The sequence below is a fragment of the Xenopus tropicalis genome, chromosome 2 (genome assembly GCF_000004195.4).
Source record: "Xenopus tropicalis strain Nigerian chromosome 2, UCB_Xtro_10.0, whole genome shotgun sequence".
NCBI classification, from domain to species: domain Eukaryota; kingdom Metazoa; phylum Chordata; class Amphibia; order Anura; family Pipidae; genus Xenopus; species Xenopus tropicalis.
In genome coordinates, this window is record NC_030678.2 from 16,369,495 (window position 1) to 16,393,799 (window position 24,305).

The window sequence follows — 24,305 nt, forward strand, 5'->3', positions numbered from 1 at the left end:
TCTGCACCAATTTTCGTGGAAGTTTTGCAAAACACTTCACAAATGGCAAAATACGGAAATTCGCCGCAAATCCATGCCTATCGCAACTTTTTTGTTGAATGCATCTTTTTTTGTCACCCGCCTCTTTTTTTTTTTGTTGCCCCTGTCTTTTTTTTTTGTCGCCTGCGTCTTTATTTTGGCGTACATGTCTTTTTATGCCACAACCGCACCACAAATGGCGAAATATGGAAATTCGCTGTGAATCCATGCCTGGTGAAAAAAATTCACTCATCACTAAAGGTGGCCATAAATGCAAGATCACCAAGTAAGTGGATCTTCTCCAGATATCCCCACCTACAGGTGGGCGATATTGGGCTAATTCGATCTTTTGGGCCCTGGGGCCCTATGGGCTGATAGGCTTATACTTGTAAGTTGAGAAGTGATATTCTAATACAGTGTGAAAAGATGACCAAACATAGTAACCATATGTGAAATATTTTTCACTAGGTTTAGACAAAAAAATGCCCATAGGCTCTAATAGTATTGACTACAATGCGTTTTGCGAATTGTTGCTGTTTTGGAAATTTTTCAGCAAAGCAAAACAGCAAACACGCGTAGAAAGTGGAATCGCTAGTAAAATTTGTGTTATGTCAGTTTCTCATGCATTTGTACAAATGATTAGTGATGTGCAAATTTTTTCATCAGGATTGGATTCGCAGCGAACTTCCACATTTTGCCATTGGCGAATTGTTTTGTCGCGTATCAAAAAAAGTTTTGGTTGCGTCAAAATGGGCACGGTGGCATAAAAAATAGGTGTGGTCATGTCAAAATAGGGGTGGTTGCGCCAAAATGGGCACAGTCGTGGCAAAAAAATTGACGTGCGCAACAAAAAATTCATGCGACAAACGTGTTTCACTGGCGTTTCGCAAATTTTTCGGCAAAGCTAAACGGGACAGATTGGCTCATCACTATAAATGATGTAGCCTTCCATGCACATTTACTATTTGTATTTGTTCACTTTTGTGAATTTCATCAATTCAACTAAAGTGTAAGAGGAACCTCTGTGATGTTATTCACTGCTCTCTTTAAATATGGCCAATATTTTGCTGACAGTTTGGCAAGGGGAATTGCATAGGTACATACTGTAGGAACGAATAAGTCTATTAAAGTCAACCTTTCCCAATTTCTCCTTCATTGTATCCAGAGGAGGGAAATCATTTCATCAAACTTATAGAAAACCAAAAGTCCAAAGCGTCAAATGGCTCCTTGGAGTAATCACTGCTTTTTTCATTCATAATCAAATACTATAAAATGAAATCAATCCTATACTGAATTCCAAAACTTTGAATTCTACCACTTAATTAAACGGATACTGTCATGATTTTTATGGTATTCTTTTTATTTCTAAATTACACTGTTTACATAGCAAATAATTCACTCTACTATTTAAACTTTTATTCTTGAACCAACAAATGTATTTGTAGCTGTAATATTGGTGTGTAGGCGCCATCTCAGTGCATTGTGCCTGAGTCTGAGCTTTCAGCCAGCGCTACACATTACAACTGCTTTCAGCTAACCTATTGTTTCTCCTACTCCCATGTAACTGGAGGAGTCCCAAGTCGGACTTGGATTTCTTACTATTGAGTGCTATTCTGATACCTACTGGGAGCTGCTATCTTGCTCCCTTCCCATTGTTCTGCTGATCGGCTGCTGGGAGGGGGGGATATCACTCCAACTTGCAGCGCAGCAGTAAAGTGTGACTGAAGTTTATCAGAGCACAGGTCATATGGCTGTGGCACCCTGGGAAATGAAGAATATGGCTAGCCCCATGTGAAATTTCAAAATTAAATATAAAAAAATCTGTTTGTGTTTTTGAAAAACAGATTACAATGCAGGATTCTGCTGGAGAAGCTCTACATATTTATTCTGCAGAAAGTATTACCATACCTGAGTAAACAGCCCTAGAATTTCCCTCATTTTGTTTAAGATATCAGCTGCCATTTTAGCTTGGTCTCTGTAGCTTCCTGCTCCAGCTCTAGCCATTGGTAGCTCAGATCACTTATTCTTATGGGAGGGGGAGTGAGTTCTTATAAATTCTTAAGGGGGGAGCAGGAGAGGGGAGAGGGGTGCGCAGACTCTGGCTCTGGATTTTTCTGATAGAGGAAGTCTGATACCGAAGAACATGTTTACACAAAATCAGACAAGAAATCTTGTGTTTCTTTTGATAGAGGACTCAGTAATGATGTTAAATAACCCCTTTTGATATGCCCAGTTCCACTTTATATGTATATAACAGTACAAAATAAAGCCAAATAGTAAAAATTGTGTTTTCTGCTACTGAAGCTCTATGTAGGAGGCCAAAACCGCTGAATGCGGATGATGTCATTTGTGAATTTCATCCAAAAATGTCATTAGCGTTGCCGGACACGGCATTACCTTCATTTTTCAATGTTGATATTTACAGTATCAAAATGAGAATCTGCTTCCCCCCTCCCTCTTTGCTTTATATTTTATTGGTGCCATGTGTAAGACGTATTGATTAATACCGCCGCGGCTGACAGCGTGTGGTCCCACATTAAAGGGCATTTTTAATCTTAGAATTTTGAAGCAATATTGGAAAAGCACTCATTAATCATGGCTGACAAGGATCCTTATTTATGATGCACTAAACCTGTTTTTCATTTCATCCCTAAAATGCATTTTTGTTTTGGTTCTGGGACAACTTTATCTTATTTTATACAATTGCAATCTGATCATTTCAACTTTTTGATTGCGTTTGTTGCCGTAACTTTGTGTTGTGATTATTTACTTTTTATTTATATTTTTGGTTTGTTGTTTTTCTCTGGATTGGAGGACCTCCCCCTACCCCCCCTTTGTCCCAACATGAAACCTGTATTCTCTCTGTTTATTATAAAGCAATGGCGCCCAGGGAACAACAAGATAATCACCCTCCCCTCCTATTCCAGTATGGGAAAATGCATGGGGCAGGTACTTGTACAGGTATGGGATCCCTTATCCAGAAACCCATTATCCAGAAAGCTCCGAATTACTGAAAGTCCATCTCCCATAGACTCCATTTTAATCAAAAAAATTCAGAATTTTAACACTGATTTCCTTTTTCTCTGTAGTAATAATAAAACAGTACCTGTACTTGATCCCAACTAAGATATAATTACCCCTTATTGGGGGCAGAACAGCCCTATTGGGTTTATTTAATGGTTAAATGATTCCCTTTTCTCTGTAATAATAAAACAGTACCTGTACTTGATCCCAACTAAGATATAATTACCCCTTATTGGGGGCAGAACAGCCCTATTGGGTTTATTTAATGGTTAAATGATTCCCTTTTCTCTGTAATAATAAAACAGTACCTGTACTTGATCCCAACTAAGATATAATTACCCCTTATTGGGGGCAGAACAGCCCTATTGGGTTTATTTAATGGTTAAATGATTCCCTTTTCTCTGTAATAATAAAACAGTACCTGTACTTGATCCCAACTAAGATATAATTACCCCTTATTGGGGGCAGAACAGTCCTATTGGGTTTATTTAATGGTTAAATGATTCCCTTTTCTCTGTAATAATAAAACAGTACCTGTACTTGATCCCAACTAAGATATAATTACCCCTTATTGGGGGCAGAACAGCCCTATTGGGTTTATTTAATGGTTAAATGATTCCCTTTTCTCTGTAATAATAAAACAGTACCTGTACTTGATCCCAACTAAGATATAATTACCCCTTATTGGGGGCAGAACAGCCCTATTGGGTTTATTTAATGGTTAAATGATTCCCTTTTCTCTGTAATAATAAAACAGTACCTGTACTTGATCCCAACTAAGATATAATTACCCCTTTTTGGGGGCAGAACAGCCCTATTGGGTTTATTTAATGGTTAAATGATTCCCTTTTCCCTGTAATAATAAAACAGTACCTGTAATTGATCCCAACTATGATATAATTAATCGTTATTGGTTGCAAAACCATCCTATTGGGTTTAATTGGGATTTTTTAGTAGACTTAAGGTATGGAGATCCAAATTACGGAAAGACCCCTTATCCGGAATACCCTTGGTCCCGAGCATTCTGGATAACGGGTCCTATACCTGTACCAATAAGTGGTTATCAACTGAGAATATCAAAGTGAGTAGCCTCCTACCTGCACAACTATATGCCACAGACATTTCCCATTATCTGATGATAGAGAAGGGTGTTCTTTCCTGAGGGGACTTTGGTTATACCAAACATCAACAGGTCATGGCATAAAGAGTTATTATAAATGTTACCCAATTTTATTTTTTCAGTACCGGTAGGTATAATTTATTTTCTATGTTTTTTTTAATAATTCATGCAGCCCATTAGGTTCTGTTTGTATTGTGAGCAGGCAGTTATATTGAAATCAGGTTGTCAGGAATCAAACTCTGAAAGTGCACTGAGAAGCTCCTGCATTTGCCTTCTGAGATACTGGGGGCTGTTAGTGCTGAGACTGGTCAGTATTTCTCATATGCATTTAATATGTCTTCCTGCTGATCATTTAACTCCACCTAGCTTGTTAACAACAGGCGCTAATGATGAAGCCATTAAAGGCCTTTATACGCCTGCTCCTTACAATGCAGTTGCTTGATGATCAAAGCTCCCAAGCCTCATCTAGCCTGAAATTCCTGATTCCTGTGTCCCCTGCTATGAGTCCTGCTATGAGTCCTGCTGTGAGTCCTGCTGTGAGTCCTGCTGTGAGTCCTGCTGTGAGTCCTGCTATGAGTCCTGCTGTGAGTCCTGCTGTGAGTCCTGATGTGTGTCCTGCTGGCTCACTGTGTTCCCAAACTGGTTTCGATCTTCTCATCTTGATTCCTTGTTCCCACTCTCTTGTCCCCACCTGGTACCTGTTTTCTGTGGTTTTCCTGGTTTGACCTCCAGCCTGTTTACTCAACCTTGCTTGCTGCTGCCTGCCACTGACCTTGGCCTGCCTTATGGACCTCACTAGACTTCAGCCATCTCTAACCTTGCAGCCTTTTGCCAGACTCTGCCTTAGCCTCACCACAGGCCTGTATTTGGATTCTGGGTTTCAGTCTGCACTTTCATCTGTTTACTCCCCTTATTTTGCTAATTAAATAAATTTTTAATATGGTTTCCGCTCATTATCCATTAATAGACGTTTCCTGGGTTACTTGGCACATAGGCTCCAACCTGCTGGTCACTCACCAGCGGTAAGACCTGACACAAGTGGTCTGAAACACTTCTGTTATAGGTGGACTTTACTGGCCAATCCAGGTTACATTTAATTAGTTTAGAAATAGGGGCTTTGTGTTCCCGATAATTAATTTAATCATGGACATGCTCTATATGATGTGAGTGTACAATGCTCTTTTGCTCCTGGGATGATTGTAGTGCAGACCAGTATACCAGTCACTGGTTTATCATTGGTGGCAACTGGGCAAGCACGCTATTGCACATTTAGGAACCAACAAGATATGTTGCAAGCCCATGGGCAGCTAGTTACAAGATGACTCTTACAAATGTAATATTTGTATAGTTTTGCAACATTAGTCATAAACAGCACCGAGGTCACCCACATTCATCGCCCCCCCCCCCCTCCGACCCAACCCCCCCCTTCCCGCTGCAGACTCCAGCCTGGGAATGATGGATTTTTCTGATAGAGGAAGTTAGCACCAAAGAACATGTTTATACAAAAGAAAAGAAATCCTGTGCTTCTTTTGATAGAGGACTCAATGATGTTAAATAACCTCTATCCCCCCCCCGCTGCACTCACGGGTGGAAGTTTACACTCGCATACGGAGCAGGGGGGAATGGTCCCCATTGCTCCATATGGGAGCAAAATTTCAACATTTTGGTTCCCCCAAATTTGTGCCGCCCTAGGCCCGGGCCTTTGTGGCCTCTCCACAAATCCGTACCTGGTCATAAACATTAAATCTGAGTGTAATGGGCCAACATTCAACAATGACCAATTTTCCCTCATCAGACCCATATAAATTCATACTATTACAGCAAGCTGTCCATTATCCTTCTATACAGTCTTCTCATGAGGAGTACCCATCATGCATCAGGAAAATGGGGGAAATATGGGTCACTAATTGCAAACAAAAAGTTTCCAGCAACTTTTGTCTGCCAAAGCCACAGTTGTGATATTAAACAGATAGTAAAATAATCACGAACAGCATATTTATATATGAACAGCAACATGTAGAATTCTTGGGCAGCTGAGGGCTTTCCTGATATAACTGTCACCTCGGAACCTTGTGATTTGACGTTACAGACCAACAGGTTACAGACCTTTAAAAAAAATGCTATTTATTTTATTTATGTAAATATTTCTTTTCTGTTCATGAAAATAACTATATTTCTTAGGAAAATGGCATATAGAATCGGTTCTGCTAATTGCCATAATGTAGCCACTCCAACCTTTGGAGTCAATGGAAGCACGGAGAGGAGTTTTTTGATAAACTGCCCCATTTCATGCTGTTGTCACAGAGATCTTGTTAACAGATTGCATGCATATTGGTTATGCAGGTATATTTTTGGCAGCTGAAGCACAAGAGAGCGACCGTAGGAAAGAATATGATACCAGATGTTCAGGATTTGACACAGTCAATTTATAGCATTAAACACATAATTCCACCCAGATCATATAAGTCGCTCACACTGGGTGAAATTGGGCAAACTTTGAGAACATTTGTGATCCATGGCTGGAGCAATGCTCTTCACCAGCGGGTCAGCCCACAACCCACTCTTTGTGGGGCCCCCCATCTGTCTGGCTGCTGTGACTGCTTACCTTTGTGTAAGATTTAAGTGGTATCAGTACTGAGATTAACTGTTCCCCTGCATTGTTCACACCTCAAATTAAGGCTAACCCTAATCTTAACCCTAATACACCTTAACCCTAACCCTAATACCCCAACCCTAATACACCCTAACCCTAATACACTAACCTTAATCCTAACCCTAATACACTAACCCCAACCTTAACCCTAATACACCCTAACCTTAACCCTAATACACCCTAACCCAAATACACTAACCTTAACCCTAACCCCAATACCCCTACCCTAATACACCCTAACTCTAACCCTATTACACTAACCTTAATCCTAACCGTAACCTTAACCTGAACCCTAATACACCCTAACTCTAATACACTAACTTTACTCTAACCCTAATACCCTAACCCTAACTCTAACCCTAATATACTAACCCTAACTCTAACCCTAATATACCCTAACTCTAACCCTAATACACCTTAACCCTAACCCTAATACCCCAACCCTAATACACCCTAACTCTAACCCTAATGCACTAACCCTAACTCTAACCCTAATACACCCTAACTCTAACCCTAATACACCTTAACCCTAACCCTAATACCCCAGCCCTAATACACCCTAACTCTAACCCTAATACACCTTAACCCTAACCCTAATACCCCAGCCCTAATACACCCTAACTCTAACCCTAAAACACCTTAACCCTAACCCTAATACCCCAGCCCTAATACACCCTAACTCTAACCCTATTACACTAACCTTAATCCTAACCGTAACCTTAACCCTAATACACCCTAACCCTAACTCTAACCCTAATACACTAACCCTAACCCTAATACCCCAACCCTAATACACCCTAACTCTAACACTAATACACTAACCCTAACCCTAATACCCCAACCCTAATACACCCTAACTCTAACACTAATCCACTAACCCTAACCCTAATACCCCAACCCTAATACACCCTAAGTCTAACCTTAATACACTAACCCTAACCCTAACTCTAACCCTAATACACCCTAACTCTAACCCTAATACACCTTAACCTTAACCCTAATACCCCAACCCTAATACACCCTAACTCTAACCCTAATACACTAACCCTAACCTGAACCCTACTACACCCTAACTCTAATACACTAACTTTACTCTAACCCTAATACCCTAACCCTAACCTGAACCCTAACTCTAACCCTAATACACCCTAACTCTAACCCTAATACAGTAACTTTAACCCTAACCCTAATACCCTAACCCTAATTGACATTTTTTTGACACGTGTCATTTTACATATTTCACGAAATTTTCTGCAGTTTCGCAAATTTCACGGCAAACTGGGACAGATGTGCTCAGCATTCCCGGTTAATAGTGAGCGAATCTGTCCCGTTTCTCTTAGGCGAAAAATTAAAAACGGGGAAAATGCTGTATGTAATTTTTTTGATGCACAACAATTTTTTGTCACCCATTTCGCAAAAAAAAAAAAGAGCTAAAGGGTAAGGAATGAAAGTTTACTCTTATTTACATTATAGAGCAGTGAGACTCACTTGGGGAGCATAAAGTCAGCTAAAAATATTCTTAAAAAAGGAACGAGAGTGGAACTTGGGCACCTACTGCAGGAACAGCATCTGCATGTAAATGGCTTCTTTTATAACAGCAGCTGCTAATTGCTTTCTACCATACACGCGCTTTCATCCATTCTTTTACTGCCTACTTGTGCGCCTCTTACTGTACAGCTACATTTATTTTGTTTTCTTCTTTATTTCTAGGTTTAATTCGCCTGCAAGAACTCATCAAAGCTCCATCGAGATACAACATCAAAATAAAAATTCGCCAATTACCCTCAGGAAACAAGGACGCCAGGACGCTGCTCAAAGAAATGAAGAAATCCAGGGAGTTTTATGTGATTTTTGATTGCTCGCATGAAACCGCCGCGGAAATACTGAAACAGGTACAAAATGTTTGATTTTGTGGTTTTTTAGATCTGTTTCATGTTGCAGTTTCGTTTATACAGACGAATGAGAGAAACCTGTGTTTCTGCATTACATTTCAGCTTGGAACCCTGTTCTGCAATATAGTGCTTCCCAACGCATTTCGCTCATCTGTACATATGGGAAAGGTACTGCATAGGTGATAATGCAGCAACAGTGCAAATTTGCCCCAGAGCTGTTAGGCTAATCAAAGCTGACTGCTGGTTGGTTACTGTGGCTAAGGGTTCTTACATATGGGCGTGTTTTCCTGAGTCACAACACCCATTTTGTGGAAGCTACAAAAAAATTAGCGAAACAGCAAAAAATTACCAAAACACTGATACTGTGTGACTTTTTTCACGCGCACAACTGTTTTGGCAGAACAACACCCTTTGTATGCGACCACACCCTTTTTACCATGGCCACACCCCTTTTGACACGGCCACACCCTCTCTTGATGCATCTGCGCCTTTTTGGACATGGTTGTGTCTTTTTTTGACGCAACAACAATTTTTTTTGTGGCTACATTTTCTGGAAGTTTTGCGAAACATTTAGCCAATGGCAAAATGCGGAAATTCGCTGCGAATCCATGCCTGGCAAATATATTCACTCGTCACTACTCTCCGGCAGTTGAACACAGGAGAAATCCACCATAGGGGAATGCAGGGGTGAAATGCTCGTCTGTAAGGGCTCTTTTGTAGTTAAAGAATAATAGGGCTTATCAGTCCTGTGCAAATAAGTTCTTCTAAGCACTTTTGCTATTTACCTTGATTTGTTTTTCTTATTTTTAAGATATTAGCAGTTTTTACACTGCGAATATATAGTATATGAAACAAAAAGGCCACCCACTGGTCGTTCAGCCTACTTCACACAGTTGGAAATTAAGTTAAGAAAAAGCTTATAATGCTGCTCTGCTGTGGAAAATGAAGTTAGTGAGCAGAGAAGAGTCGTCAGATGTTTCTCTGACCAGTTCTAAGCAGAACAACATCACTAGACTTCCTTTACTCACTAACTTGTTTGCCAATTCAGCCCCCTTGGAATAAACAACAGGTGGCTTTTTCTATCAGTTATGCTTGACAAAATTGCACTGTGCCTACTGTAGTTGCAAAATGGGCACAACTGTGTGTGTGTTTTTTTGCAAATTGGACGCAGCTGCCTATCATCAATTCTGGTGTTTGACATGTGACTGATGTCTGTGCCTGATTCTTTAGGTGCCAGGGTGCTGCACCTATCTACACAGGGTGCTGAGGGTACCCAGGATCTACCTCCTGGTAAGGAAGTGGCAGTAGCTTCAGGGTTTCCCCTACGACAATAGGTGCAGCAGTACCCCCATTTGGAACGGAAGGCAAGGACTGATCGGCCCTGATCACTACTATGCGAGAGGCTCATTGTGGGGAAAAGCACAAGTTAGCCAGTGCACTAAGGGACATAAATAAGCCCTATTTGCCCTATAAGCCTAGCTCTATATAACTGTATTGTACAAGTGTAACAATGAGCGATTTTTTTTGGCAGGCATGGATTCACAGCAAATGTATGTATTTTTTGTATTTTTTTTTGCGAAACGTCAGTGAAATTTCGCTGCAAACATTGGTGGGCACAACAAAAAAAAGCACATTTGTATCAAAATAAGTATGGAAAAAGGCACGTTAGCAGCAAAATAGGCGTGGTTGTGTAAAAAAAGGCACAAACGTAAAAAAAAAATCATGCGCATCAAAAAAAAGCATTTCGCGAATTTTTCCATAGTTTCGTGAATTTTGTGGTGAAGCAAAACAGGACATATTCGCTAATCACTATACACGCAGGCATACCTCCCAACATTTGAAAAATGAAAAGAGGGACAAAAAGACTTGGTGCGCGTAGCGCGGCAAAATTTTTTGGCCATGCCCCAATTGCCACACCCCATTTTTAAAATAGTTAAAATAGTGCCCACGATGGCCCAATAGACAGCACCCCCATAGACAGTTCCCCCTTACACAGTGCCCCATTTGCCTCCATAAACAGTACCCCCCCATAGACAGTGCCCCCAATTGACCCCATAGACCATGCCCTCAATTGCCCCACAGACAGTATCCCCCATACACAGTGCCCCCATAGAAAGTACCCTCTATACACAATGCCCCCATAGAAAGTGCCCCCATACACAGTACCCCCCATACACAGTGCCCCCATACACAGTACCCCCCATACACAGTGCCCCCATACACAGTGCCCCCCATACACAGTGCCCCCATACACAGTGCCCCCATACACAGTGCCCCCCATACACAGTAGCCCTCCTTACACAGTGCCCCCCATACACAGAGCCCCCATACACAGCCCCCCATACACAGTAGCCCTCCTTACACAGTGCCCCCCCATACACAGTAGCCCTCCTTACACAGTGCCCCCCCATACACAGTAGCCCTCCTTACACAGTGTCCCCCATACAGTGCCCCCATACACAGAGCCCATAGAGAGTACCTCCAATAGAAAATTCCCCCCATACATAGTGGCCCCCATAGACTTCATGCGGCTCCTGCTCCTTATTCGGACCTTTTATAAGGTTGTGCCCGTGCGTATGTGTGACGTCAAAGAACCTGTCGCCGCCGTACGAGGAGCCGAATAAGAAGCAGGAGCCGCAAGAAGAGACGGAGCCGGAGCTGTAGCCAGCACATCCCGCTGGCCTGGATAGTTTAATGAATGTTCTGCATTACCGTAATGCGGGACATTCATTAAACAATCCGGGACAGCGGGACGCGCTGTAAAAACCGGGACTGTCCCGCGAAAAGCGGGACAGTTGGGGGGTATGCACGCAGGGTCGAACTGGGGATGGAGCGCAGTGGGGAATGCGGCCGGCGGAGGCACCTTGGGGGGTGCAGGACACACTGGGGCCGACCCTGTATACAAGTGCTGTTTAGAGAATAGGTGCAGATATAGTGAAGCAGGGAGGTGCGGTACAGTATATAGCAGAAAAGGCCACTTCTGGATTTTTTCCCCATATACCTATTCAATAAGCACTGGGGAATGTTTAATCTATTTCATGATTATACGTGTCTATTATCATTTCCATTTACAAGGTCTCATTTCCCTTGCCCATTGTGCGGTTTCCCCATTCAGTGCCGGGCTGATGGAGTTTCATTCCGTGCGGCTGACACAAAGCATGGGCAGCGCTACAGACACTTCCATTCTCCATCACAAAAAGCTCTCGCGCATGTGGAAACGGAATTGAAACGTTACAGCAGCCGCTATGCAGCCTCTCCGAGCAGTTTTTACATTGAGAGAAATACAGTGATTATTAGCGTATTGTACAGCTCCTGCAGTCTGACAAAGCCTGATGGAGTCTAAATGATCAGGGTGAAGACAATGTACAGAGTAGGCAGAATAATCCCCAGATGGGGACCGTTAATCTCCCACAGCGACAGCACAGCGGGCTACTGCCATGCTTAAAGGGGAACTCAGGCTTCCTAACCAAAATTTGTCATCTGTTCCTTCAAAAAGTATGAATAAATACCATTTTTATATGCTGAAATCCAGCTGCAAAACAGTTCTCTTCTTTCTGCATCATTTAAAATCCCGGCAGGGGAGGAGGGACTAAAACATTAATGGCACACATTTTAACTACTTCTCCACAGCTTACAGACAGCATGCAGGAACTACTGTACATAACCCACAATGCATTGCACTGGGATGTTACTTTTCTTATTGACATCACTTGTGCAGGGAATTGTGGGATTGGGAGGATGAGGCTGAGGGCAGTTAGCTACTGTTACATTTTATTTGAGTCTCAAAGTAGTCAGCCAGATCAGCAGGGGAACAGGGGGCTAGACTTAAATTATTGTTCCAAACCATATACAGATATGGGATCCGTTATCCGGAAACCTGTTATCCAGAAAGCTCCGAATTACGGAAAGCCTGTCTCCCATAGACTCCATGTTAATCAAATAATTCAGATTTTTAAAATCCATTTCCTTTTTCTCTGTAATAATAAAGCAGAACATTGTATTTGATCCCAACTAAGATATAATTACCCCTTATTGGGGGCAGAACAGTCCTATTGGGTTTATTTAATGGTTAAATGATTCCCTTTTCTCTGTAATAATAAAACAGTACCTGTACTTGATCCCAACTAAGATATAATTACCCCTTATTGGGGGCAGAACAGCCCTATTGGGTTTATTTAATGGTTAAATGATTCCCTTTTCTCTGTAATAATAAAACAGTACCTGTACTTGATCCCAACTAAGATATAATTACCCCTTATTGGGGGCAGAACAGCCCTATTGGGTTTATTTAATGGTTAAATGATTCCCTTTTCTCTGTAATAATAAAACAGTACCTGTACTTGATCCCAACTAAGATATAATTAATCCTTATTGGAGGCAAAACAATCCTATTGGGTTTATTTAATGTTTTATTGATAGTAGACTTAAGGTATGAAGATCCAAATTATGGAAAGACCCCTTATCCAGAATACCCTTGGTCCCAAGCATTCTGGATAATGGGTCCTATACCTGTAATTACAAGTTCTGTTTGGGTGGAGTTCCCCTTTAATACCATGGTATAAAATGTTAAGGAGGCACAGGGTGCAGGCCAGCTACACCCATCACTAATTTGTTTTGTTTGGGTTCTAAAAAGCACCTAGTATTACCTAGAACACACAGGCCAGTAGCTGCAGGTTTCTTTTTGAATTTAGAAGGGGGTACAGAATTGCAGAGACCATCATTCCTGGGCGCACCAGTGCTCTGTAAGTAAGCTTGTGTCCCTTAGCACTTGTGCCCCCCCTATGAAAATTACCCCTTATATGCAGTGATCCCCAACCAGTAGTTCGTGAGCAACATGTTGCCCCCCAACCCCTTGGATGTTGCTCCCAGTGGCCTCAAAGCAGGAGATTATTTTTGATTTCCTGACTTTTGGGCAAGCCTTTGTTACATAAAAACCAGTTGTACTGCCAAACAGAACCTCCTGTATGCTGTCAGTCTACATAGGTGCTACCAAATATCCAATCACAGCCCTTATTTGGCACCCTCATGAACATTTTCAATGCTTGTGTTGCTCCCCAACTAATTTGACATTAGAGTGTGGCTCCCGGGTAAAAAAGGTTGGGGATCCCTGCCTTATATGCGTGCCTATGTACAAGGGCCCCTTCCCCCGCAGCAGTGGTTTTCAGATTTATTTGGTTCAAACCCACCAACATTTGGCCAAAGTCTTGCCTAGCTTATAGCAAGATTACAAACCCATAAAATAAAGAGCCACAGTTCTAAGAATACGTGGAACATCAAAGTGCCCTCCTCACATCCCTCTATAAGACCTCCAAGATGAGCTTCCAAGAGAATCTAGAGATCAAAAAGCATTCTGCCCTAACTGGCCTTCACTGCAGCCCTCCAACTAATGCTCTGAGTCCCCCCAGTTTGGGAATCTGTCAATAAAGAATACATGGTTTCATTTGTTTCTCCACACCTCCCCCCCAAGCTCTCCTATTAGCTCTGACTTATACCCCTACACAATACAGACAACATGAAATACCTCAACGTATCAGCCCGTATTGAGGCTCAAGCCAAATGAACTGTTCATGGCAGAGCATACACAATCTAGCATTATTCCTCGCTGCCATAACACTATATCAATAGATTGCATTTCTAGGCACACTAAAGCAAGACGGTTTATGAGATTATAGCACCGACTGTGGAAGACTTTGCGGCTAAGCCTTCGGCACACATATCCTACCCATGCACGCACGCTGGGATAAGCCGGGTTTCCGAGACATTAAGAACTACAGACTGAGCTCATTTAAACCAGAGATAGAACACGATGCCCCTGGGTCAGTGCCTAAAGTTATGTCGTGGATGGATTTGCAATTACAATAACGTTCATCAAGCCACATGGGGGGGGGGGGGGGTGAAAGCTTGGGAAGCAGCTCTTGTATATACAGTTTAGAATGACTGTGTCATATGAACTCCTCAGGGCTGCAATAAATAGCAGTAAATATGCGCCAGTATGACCGATGTTCTGAGACTTACACGTATTCGCAGCAGTCTCTGATGCTCAGGAGTTGCTGCTACAGTATATATTTCAATTATCCTAATAGGGCCAGGGTGCCATTGCAAGGCACTCAGTTCTCATAATGAGAGCGCGGGAGACAGCCTGCACGGGGCTTTCTGTATACAGCAAAATGGGGACTTCAGCCGTCCTTTCAGAACTTATCCTTATTCAAAGGTTTGGGGATGAGACTCTGGGTCTGCCTTTATGTTAGAATGTTCTATGGTCTATATAGGAAAGAACATTCTCATTTTGATTACTTGGGGAAAGTAAATGTGGATCTGCTAATGTCATAAATGGGAGTTTGGGTGGAGGGAGAGTGAGGGGTGAGCGTCAAGCAGAGAGCAGCAGTGTGTGGGGCAGGAAGGTGCTTGAGCTCCGAGCTACCTACTATTGCCTTGGGTGCAAATACTACTCGGCCTGGCTCTGGTTGGGGGAGAATGGATTGGAGAGATACTTGATGCTGCCCAACTGTTATATGGATGATATAAGAAAGGCTTCCTGAATAGTTATAGGAAAGACAGGCACAGAAAATCACTGTACTGCACAAAATACTAAATTACATAAACAAGTGAAATCTTACTTTACAGAAGAGGACAGAGCACTTTACAACCCAGTGTAATATATTTGAAACACTTTTAAAATATTCATCCAACCTCAGGAAATGTATAGAGAACAGTATCTTGGTTTCCTGGGAACACCAACCCGCTTGCCTTATCTGTAGTGATATTGTAATACAATCCTATTGTTTCTTAGCCGTGTCGCTATCATGCAGAGCTGTATGAGTAGCTAAAGCTTCATATCAAACATGAACATCACACAATACTATACAATTTACCCCCAGCTGTATTGGTGCCAATATCCTTGTGAAAGACCCCACGGTACAGCCGTGCAGCAGCAGCAAAGGAACGAAACAAAGAATGGAAACGTGGGTCATGCTTCTTACTGATTTCTGCTTATCTCAGGGAACAATGATCCTTTGTCCAGGGAATTTCATCTGCTTTTACAATACGTTGATAAGATACATGATAAGGAATGAATAGGCTTAATGAAATGCAGTAGTTTAATAATAAAATAATGTGAGATAAAAGGGTCTATGTACCCCCCCTGCTGTAAACTCTAAGGATATTAGAAGTGACCGATGAGCCTTGTGATCATATACAACCAAACAAAACATCAGACTAAAGGTTCCCATATATGGGCAGATCGCCAAGTGAGCGAATCTTCTCCCGATACTGGCTGCCGAATCGGTCTAAGGGACCAATATCGGCAGCTAGAATTGGCCCGTCTATGGGGACCTTTAAGGTGGCCATACATTGTAAGATCTGCTCGTTTGGCGAGGTCGCTATATGAGCAGATCTTCTGCCCACTTAAGGTGGCTGATATTGGGCTAATTTGGTCATTTGGCCCTAGGGCCAAACAATTGATGCATAGGTGCATCAATTGTCCAATGTGGTCCCATATCCAATGGAAAATCAACCCTGTCTGATTCAGATCTGCCCAATATTAGGCCAGATATTGATCAGGTCGGGGGTGCCCATACACAGGCAGATATGCTGCTGACTCAGTCTAAAGGACCCAAACCGGCAGCTAAAGTCTGTCCATGTATGGCCACCTCTAGTCTCAAAGAAATGCCATGTTCCATTGAGCTGCTCGTGGTATCCAAGAGATGAACAGGGTCAGTCTGGCTATTTGCACCTTAGTCTGACTAAATAAATGAAAGGCATGTTACAGGCACATTGACACATTTTCACCTAGGTGTGACCCACTGGATAAATTTAGGTTACTAACAGAAAGCAATGGCTGAGCATAGAGCTTCTCCGTTAGTGACCTCTTCCATAATTGACCATGTTTGCTGAAGTACAACTAAGGCCAAAGGTAGGGTCATGATGGTGGCCAAAGCATCAGTGGCCGGTGGGTTTCTTATCCAACAAGTCATCACCTCATACTCAGTCATCATACTCAAGCAACTTACTCAGTCTGAAAGGTGGGGTTGCCTTAATGAATAGCAAAAGGGCCATTTGCCCAGGGCCCAATAACATAGGAGGCCCACTAGCACAATTTCTTCTGGGAAAACCTTTGGCAGGAGCATCCTGCAGATATGGCGGAGCCCCTGAAAAATGTTACATCGTGTTCATTTTTATTTATTTGCCTTTTTTCTTGTGGCATCACCATTTTGCTTCCAGGGCTGTTGGTCCATGGCGGCACACCTGGGGATCATGCCTACTTCAGTAAGCGCAGATCATTTCTTCCCTGCCTGCCTTAAGGTCCCCATTCACGGGCCCATTATAGCTGCCGATATCAGTCCCTTGGACCGATTCGGCAGCTTATCGGCCCATGTAGGGGCAGAACCAAGGGGCCTGGCCGACCGATATCTGGCCTGAAATTGCCCAGATATCAATCGGCCAGGTTAGAAAATCCAGTCGGATCGGGGACCGCATCGGCTTGTTGGTTGTCCCATTGCCGCCCACATAATCAAATCGTTTGGCCCAGGGCCAAACGATCAAATTATTTTTTTTTCTACCTAAACGCTCCCCGATATCGCCCACCCATAATCATCTCAGCATGTATAGGGACCTTTACTATGTTGAACTATTGTGCTTAATTGTTATTCTATCACAAATTCCCTGGGGCAGTGGGGGCCCACCAATTAAATTTTGCCCTCAGCCTACTGGTACCTTAAATCGGCCCTGCTGAAAGGGTCAAGTCAGCATCTTGCATCATTGTAAAGGCCAACTTTAGTCTTTCTTCAGAACTGTCATAAGACCCCATTAGAAAAAGCACTTCCTACACAAAATCTAACCATTACCCTGATGTTTCAGTGTTTCTGATGCCTCTTTCCTTACTTTTTGTGAGCTGTCAATGAAAAGAACAGAAGCTCAGCAGGGATTGGCTGACTGATGTCTTTTTTCCATCGATCCCAGCAGCTCTTCTCTGCCTTTTTATCAACAGGGCAGTAGTGGGGTTCACTGTGTGCAATTTATTTAGGATAGAGACACTGGGAAAGTTACACTTTACTAGAATTATTTTGCTTTAATGGAACAATTGCCCAGTTCCACACATTCCATAAGCCTAGGATGTATTGCTTACTATGCAGCTAAGAATACTCGGCACAGAACAATAAACCAGAATCAATAGGGAAGTTTCCACAATATCAGAACCAAGTAATACTTTCACAATACGCTGTAAATAATCGCTGACAGGGTTTGGCTCATTGCAGCATGTTGGGAGCCGTAAGATCTCTGCCTCCATCTCTCAGGCTCTCCTTGTATTGAAGGCATGGAGAAACATCCTTGAACTCTGGAAATAAATTAATTGGATATGAAAGGTGCCAGTTCGCCAACCCAAGCTTCATTTCATCTCTACCATCAATTTCTCCTGAAAAGTTATACTTTTTATATTTATTGCTTTGTTTTTCTGGGGCCATTTATAGCAGAGAAGTCATCACATCCGAATAAAGGAGATCTCTCATATTGAGCTCCCCTGGGAACACTTTCCTGCACAGAAGGGAGCACACACATCTTCTTTTGTATCAAACGAGGAGATTTATCCTGATGCGGGTTCTTGCTTCTCAGCGATTTCAAAGCATATCCCTATCCTTTCAGGAATTATTTTGACAGGCAGCAAGTTACCATAACTGTAGCTTTAATTAACAGAAAAAAATGCTGCTTTATTCCAACTTGGCTGAATATATTCATGGGACTTTAGAGAGCTATTTTATCTATGGGTTTTGGGTTCTGGATCCTGCAATATAAAGGGTCAGCGTATCAAAAGCTTACAAGTGACAATGAGGAATATTAATTTTGTGTAGTTAATTTGGCAAATGTGCAGTATAAATACTCTCAAATGGCCACAATATACTGGCATAGTTTATGGTATCTTTAGGTACATCCATGATATTATACCATTCCCACCTTAGTTGTTGTTCAGGTGTGGGACCTTTTATGCAAAATACTTGGGACCTCGGGTTTTCCAGATAAGGGATCTTTCTGTAATTTTGATCTCCAAAAAATCATTTAAACATGAAATAAACCCAATAGGGCTGTTCTGCCCCCAATAAGGGGTAATTATATCTTAGTTGGGATCAAGTACAGGTACTGTTTTATTATTACAGAGAAAAGGGAATCATTTAACCATTAAATAAACCCAATAGGGCTGTTCTGCCCCCAATAAGGGGGAATTATATCTTAGTTGGGATCAAGTACAGGTACTGTTTTATTATTACAGAGAAAAGGGAATCATTTAACCATTAAATAAACCCAATAGGACTGTTCTGCCCCCAATAAGGGGTAATTATATCTTAGTTGGGATCAAGTACAGGTACTGTTTTATTATTACAGAGAAAAGGGAATCATTTAACCATTAAATAAACCCAATAGGGCTGTTCTGCCCCAATAAGGGGTAATTATATCTTAGTTGGGATCAAGTACAGGTACTGTTTTATTATTACAGCGAAAAGGGAATCATTTAACCATTAAATAAACCCAATAGGGCTGTTCTGCCCCAATAAGGGGTAATTATATCTTAGTTGGGATCAATTACAGATACTGTTTTATTATTACAGAGAAAAGGGAATCATTTAACCATTAAATAAACCCAATAGGGCTGTTCTGCCCCCAATAAGGGGGAATTATATCTTAGTTGGGATCAAGTACAGGTACTGTTTTATTATTACAGAGAAAAGGGAATCATTTAACCATTAAATAAACCCAATAGGGCTGTTCTGCCCCCAATAAGGGGTAATTATACCTTAGTTGGGATCAAGTACAGGTACTGTTTTATTATTACAGAGAAAAGGGAATCATGTTTTAACATTTTGAATTATTTAAATTAAAATGGATTCTATGAAAGATGGCCTTCCCATAATTTGGAGCTTTATGGATAACGAATTTCTGGATAACAGATCCCATACCTGAACTATGTGCCCTGATGGCTTTATTATAACACAAGAGGAGGGCTCTGGCAGGGGAGAAGAAACAATGGCAGCTTAGTCAGGGATAAAACTTTAAACCTAGTGCCAAAGTGAATTCATCTTCGGAATCATCTGTTTGAAAGCATCTCATTGGTTACCAAGGGGTTACAAGATTTTGGCAAGCTTTGTGCTTTTTATTACATTACCCCAATAGATTTAGCAATAATATTCCTGTTAAATAACCCACACTGCCCTGTTCATCCCATTTATAAATGGATAGCAGAGACGTCACTATCACCATTCATTTCTCCAACGCAGAAAACACTGTAGGAGTCCCAAGGATAAATCTGCTTTATTCAAGTCCATTCAATTGGGATCCGTGCAATTATTTTTATTTTAATACATATTTTAGGTTGTAAGGTTGAGTGAGGCACTGACAAAGGTAACAAAATACTGTAGTACTGTCGCCCAGGAAAGGATTTCATAAAGGGCTAAAGGGCCCATTCACAACAACAACTTGCAATTTTTTTCTCATAAGGCAGCATTTTCTTCCAATGATTCCTGCTTAGTTTAGCCTGTTGTATTTGTGCCCGATGCGTCAAAACAATCACAATGGCGCACGTGTTGCAGAGGCAAGTTGCGCCTAATATTTTCAAAATTAGGATTACATCACTTCTGACCACTTGGCTTTAAAAGGAAAGATTTCCACACCAGGCTTGGGGTATAATGAATACAAAATGTGTACTCATAGCTTCTTCTGCTTTCTCCCTAAGATTAGAATTAGAAGCGCTGAACACATAATTTTATACAAATATTATTCCTCTTATGTTGGATAACAGTGAATGCTAGAGAGTGATGTTATTGTTGCACATTGTGCCATGGACATAGACAAAGCTTATTCATTCACTGACCCCGATAAACTCTACCAATATTGGTTGTGCCTGAATATTGTCATTGTTCCTGGTCAGTATGGCAGCCTATGCAAAATGTACTCTTCCCTTCCCATGACTCTTTGCAAGCTTGCCCAAATCGACCACATTCCAATTAATAGTGATAACGCCCTTAGACCCCAATGTATTCAGCACAGATATGGTCGGAAAAAAAAAGTTGCCCAAAAAAGGGTCGTAGATTTCCAGTTTGTTTTGTATGGAATAAGTAGCCATGAAAAAAGTCACCTTGTAAAAATACAACTATTTATTTCAATGTGTTTTGCAAAATGTTGGGACAGATTCGCTACCATTAGACGCTAGTGACCTCTCCTATAGCAATAATATGAATTCATTGGCTTCAGATACCACATGACCAAATGTAAGCAATAGCCAGTGGCCACACTGCAATCCTATCTACACATGGGCATCTGTCTTTAGGGAAACTGTTTACATTTAAATGGCAACTAAACCGGCAGAGCTTCTATACAAGTCAGGTGTATTGTCAACATTTATTTTGTCTAGTTTTTTTTTTAAACTCCTAGCTGAATTTTGAAAAAACTTGAATTAGTGATTCCATAAATCAGCCTTTCTGTGAGCAGATATGAAGCAATTAATGAAAATTCACCACGTTTTTGTTAATGTTTTTTAACATCTTTTTTCCTCCCCAGATTCTTTCAATGGGAATGATGACAGAATACTACCATTACTTCTTTACAACAATGGTAAGAAACCAGTTTCATCCATGCTATGAGTGAGTGTATATGTGTTTATATATAACAGAATAAATGAGCAGAACAGTAAAATTACTTATATTCTGCATTTGTAGTGAACGTTTCTATGTTTAGCCTTTGGCAGATATTGAGAGAATCTGACCATTCAGGTTTTGGGGGGATTTGAGGGTGCAATCACTTAAACTTTTGAATGCATCAAATTCATATTCTACTAAACATTTATTTATTAGGGGCCTCTATGCACCCTATCAGCTTACAGGGGCTTTATTTGGAAGTAAATCTTGTTTTTATTCAACCAAAACTTGCCCCCAAGTCAGGAATTCAAAAATAACTCCCTGGTTTGGGGGCACTGAGAGCAACATCCAAGGGGTTGGTGAGCAACATGTTGCCCCCGAGCCACTGGTTGGGGATCACTGGCCTAGGGCAAAGCCCAATGACTTTTTCATAAACTCTAATGGGGGAATGTAATAAAAATTGCAAGCGCAGTGTAATATAGCGTTGTTGCAAATGTCTAGTGCTACTTGCAATGTAATACTGTTCACTAGGCATTTATTTCTTTGGGAAATTGCATTGAAAATGTGAAAATAGGTTGAGAATAGTAATGGGCGAAATAATTCGGCAGACATGGAATGGCGGCGAATTTCCGCATTTTGCCAGTGGTGGTTTGTTTTGCGAAACGGGCGACAAAATTTACTGCGTCAATTTTTTTCGCAACAATTTCTCAAAATTTCCGCTGTTTTGCAAATCATTTCAAAGATTTACTAATTTTTTGGTGAAGCGAAACAGAACAGATTTGCTCATCACTAGTTAAGATGCTTTATTAAGTACACTGTGCACTTGCGCAAACTTGAAAATTTGCAGTCGCAAACATACTGTTGGAAAACATGCAAGGGATTCGCAAATGGTATTTTTCTGTTGTACAAATGCGAAATTTGTCGCAAAGCTAAAATTTCGGGCCATTGCTAGTGATGAGCAAATTTTTTCGCCAGGCATGGATTGGCAGCGAATTTCCGCATTTCGGCATTGGTGAATTGTTTTGTGAAACGTCCGGAAAAATTCACCGCGGAAAAAGTAATCGTGTGGAATTTTTTTATCGCGTAAAAATAGAGCAGGCGTCAAAAAATATAGACGCAGGTGACAAAAAAGACGTGGTCGACAAAAAAATTGCGCAACAAATGCATTTTGCGAATTTTTCACCATTTTGTGAATTTTCTTTCTGTTTCACGAATTTTATGGCGAAGCAAAACAGGACCGATTCGCTCATCACTACCCATTGCATTGTTTTTTCCGTTAGTGACATATATTACCTTATTACATACCCCCTTATAGCTTTTAGAATGCCGAGGTTTTATATCTGATTTTTTTTTTTATTAAATAAATATCAAACATGCGAGTTTCGGAAGCCATAATATGAATTTGTGAGTTTTAGCACAAAAAATGTAGCGGTAAAAGTTCAAATTCAGATATTGATAAATCAGCCCCTTAGTCTGTAATAGGGGTTAATGCAAAGTATCTTTATAAAGTGATACAAACATGTTGCTATAGAAAAAGCAGGAGGAATGTGTCAGTATCACTTTAAGGGTTTCTCATTCAATATTCATTCTTTATTAGGGCGAGTTGATTGCATTACGTATATATTTCAGAGTTTCAATGCCTGAGTGTCTTTAATCCTCATTAAATAACTTCAGTTTCTAAATGGCTTACTTCTATTATCCAGCTCTAAATGCCTCTTGAATTCCAATTAAAGCCTCAGTGAATAAGGGGCAAATTATCCTACAAAAAAAAAGAAACATTTACGTCAACTAATTCAGTCATTTCTCATATCTCTGAATAATTATTTCTGCAGCTATTTAATTACAGACTTCAGTGCCATTTGCCCTAAGTCAAGTTTCAAAAAAAGGTTAATATATTATGATTTCTTTGATTATGCCTTGGAGAAGTCTTGACACAGTTTCTCCTATCTGTTGCCTAAACATTTGAGTCCCGGACATACGTTCCTTCAGTCAGTAGCTTCAAGCTGTATCCATTATATATCCAAGCTTTGTCCTTATAAGTTAGGGATTATAGTAACTCTGGTGCTTTTTGGAAAAGGCACAAATGGCACAAGGGCACAGAGGGGACTTGCGCGGCACCAAGGAAGGTACAGGTGCTGGGGGGGGGGGGGGGCACCTATAACTTATTGCTAACACAAATCACAAAATGTTCAGTTCAACTTTTGCCAAAGACACTCTCTATCTAAAAATGTATGTCCTGTATTATAATATTGCAATTGTTTCCTCCTCCACTCAACTCATCCAATCAGACAGACAAAAACAAATCCCAAACATTTACCCCTCACATCTGACATTGTTTAGATCTCTTGGGCTTTCCTCCTTTTTGCCCCAACACATGACTTCTCTAAAATAGGCTCAGCTCTTCTTTCACTCGTACATCTCTTCAGTAATATACAATGTCATCTCTTCTCCCAGCATCACCTTCCCCTTGGTTAAAATACAATGTCATCGCCTCCTCCTCTGTCACCTTCCCATCTGTTAAATAATGTGTCTGCTTTTCTTCCATTGTTACTTTCAGGCGTTTTTCCGCTGCCATCTCAAATCTGTAAAATATATAACAAGTCAGCTGTCCTCTCCTGGTTTTACTAGAGGACCTGGTGGCATCTGCTGACCTTCTGCAAAAAGTGTCAGTGTTTCTCCCACTGCCACCTCACTTGGCCTTTATCAAAACATGTCAGTATTTGAGGCAGCAAAGCCTTCAAATATATCTCCTAGAATCATTGATTAGAAATCTGCAAGTAAGACCAGTTGGATCCATATATGACCCATCACAATCCACCACCACCCAAAACCTACAGTTTACTTGCTTATACTCACTACTTGACTAAACACTAGCCTTGGCAACTGAAATGAAAAAATGTAAAGCCAAATAAGCATAACAGAAAAATCTAAGTGAACAGAACAAATAAACAGACCAATGGGCAGCTTGGGATATCATG

General features: G+C 41.1%; 1 protein-coding gene across 4 annotated transcripts in view; it reads left to right on the top strand.

Annotated features, from left to right (window-relative positions):
- Nucleotides 1-24,305, top strand: part of grik1 (glutamate receptor, ionotropic, kainate 1) — a 273,219-nt gene that overhangs the window by 164,445 nt on the left and 84,469 nt on the right. For all 4 annotated transcript variants that reach the window (XM_002939147.4, XM_031896577.1, XM_004912164.3 and 1 more), the window contains exons 4-5: nt 8,526-8,707; nt 21,251-21,304. In XM_002939147.4, coding sequence (XP_002939193.1) covers nt 8,526-8,707; nt 21,251-21,304 — 236 coding nt within the window. The remainder of the gene's footprint in view (nt 1-8,525; nt 8,708-21,250; nt 21,305-24,305) is intronic.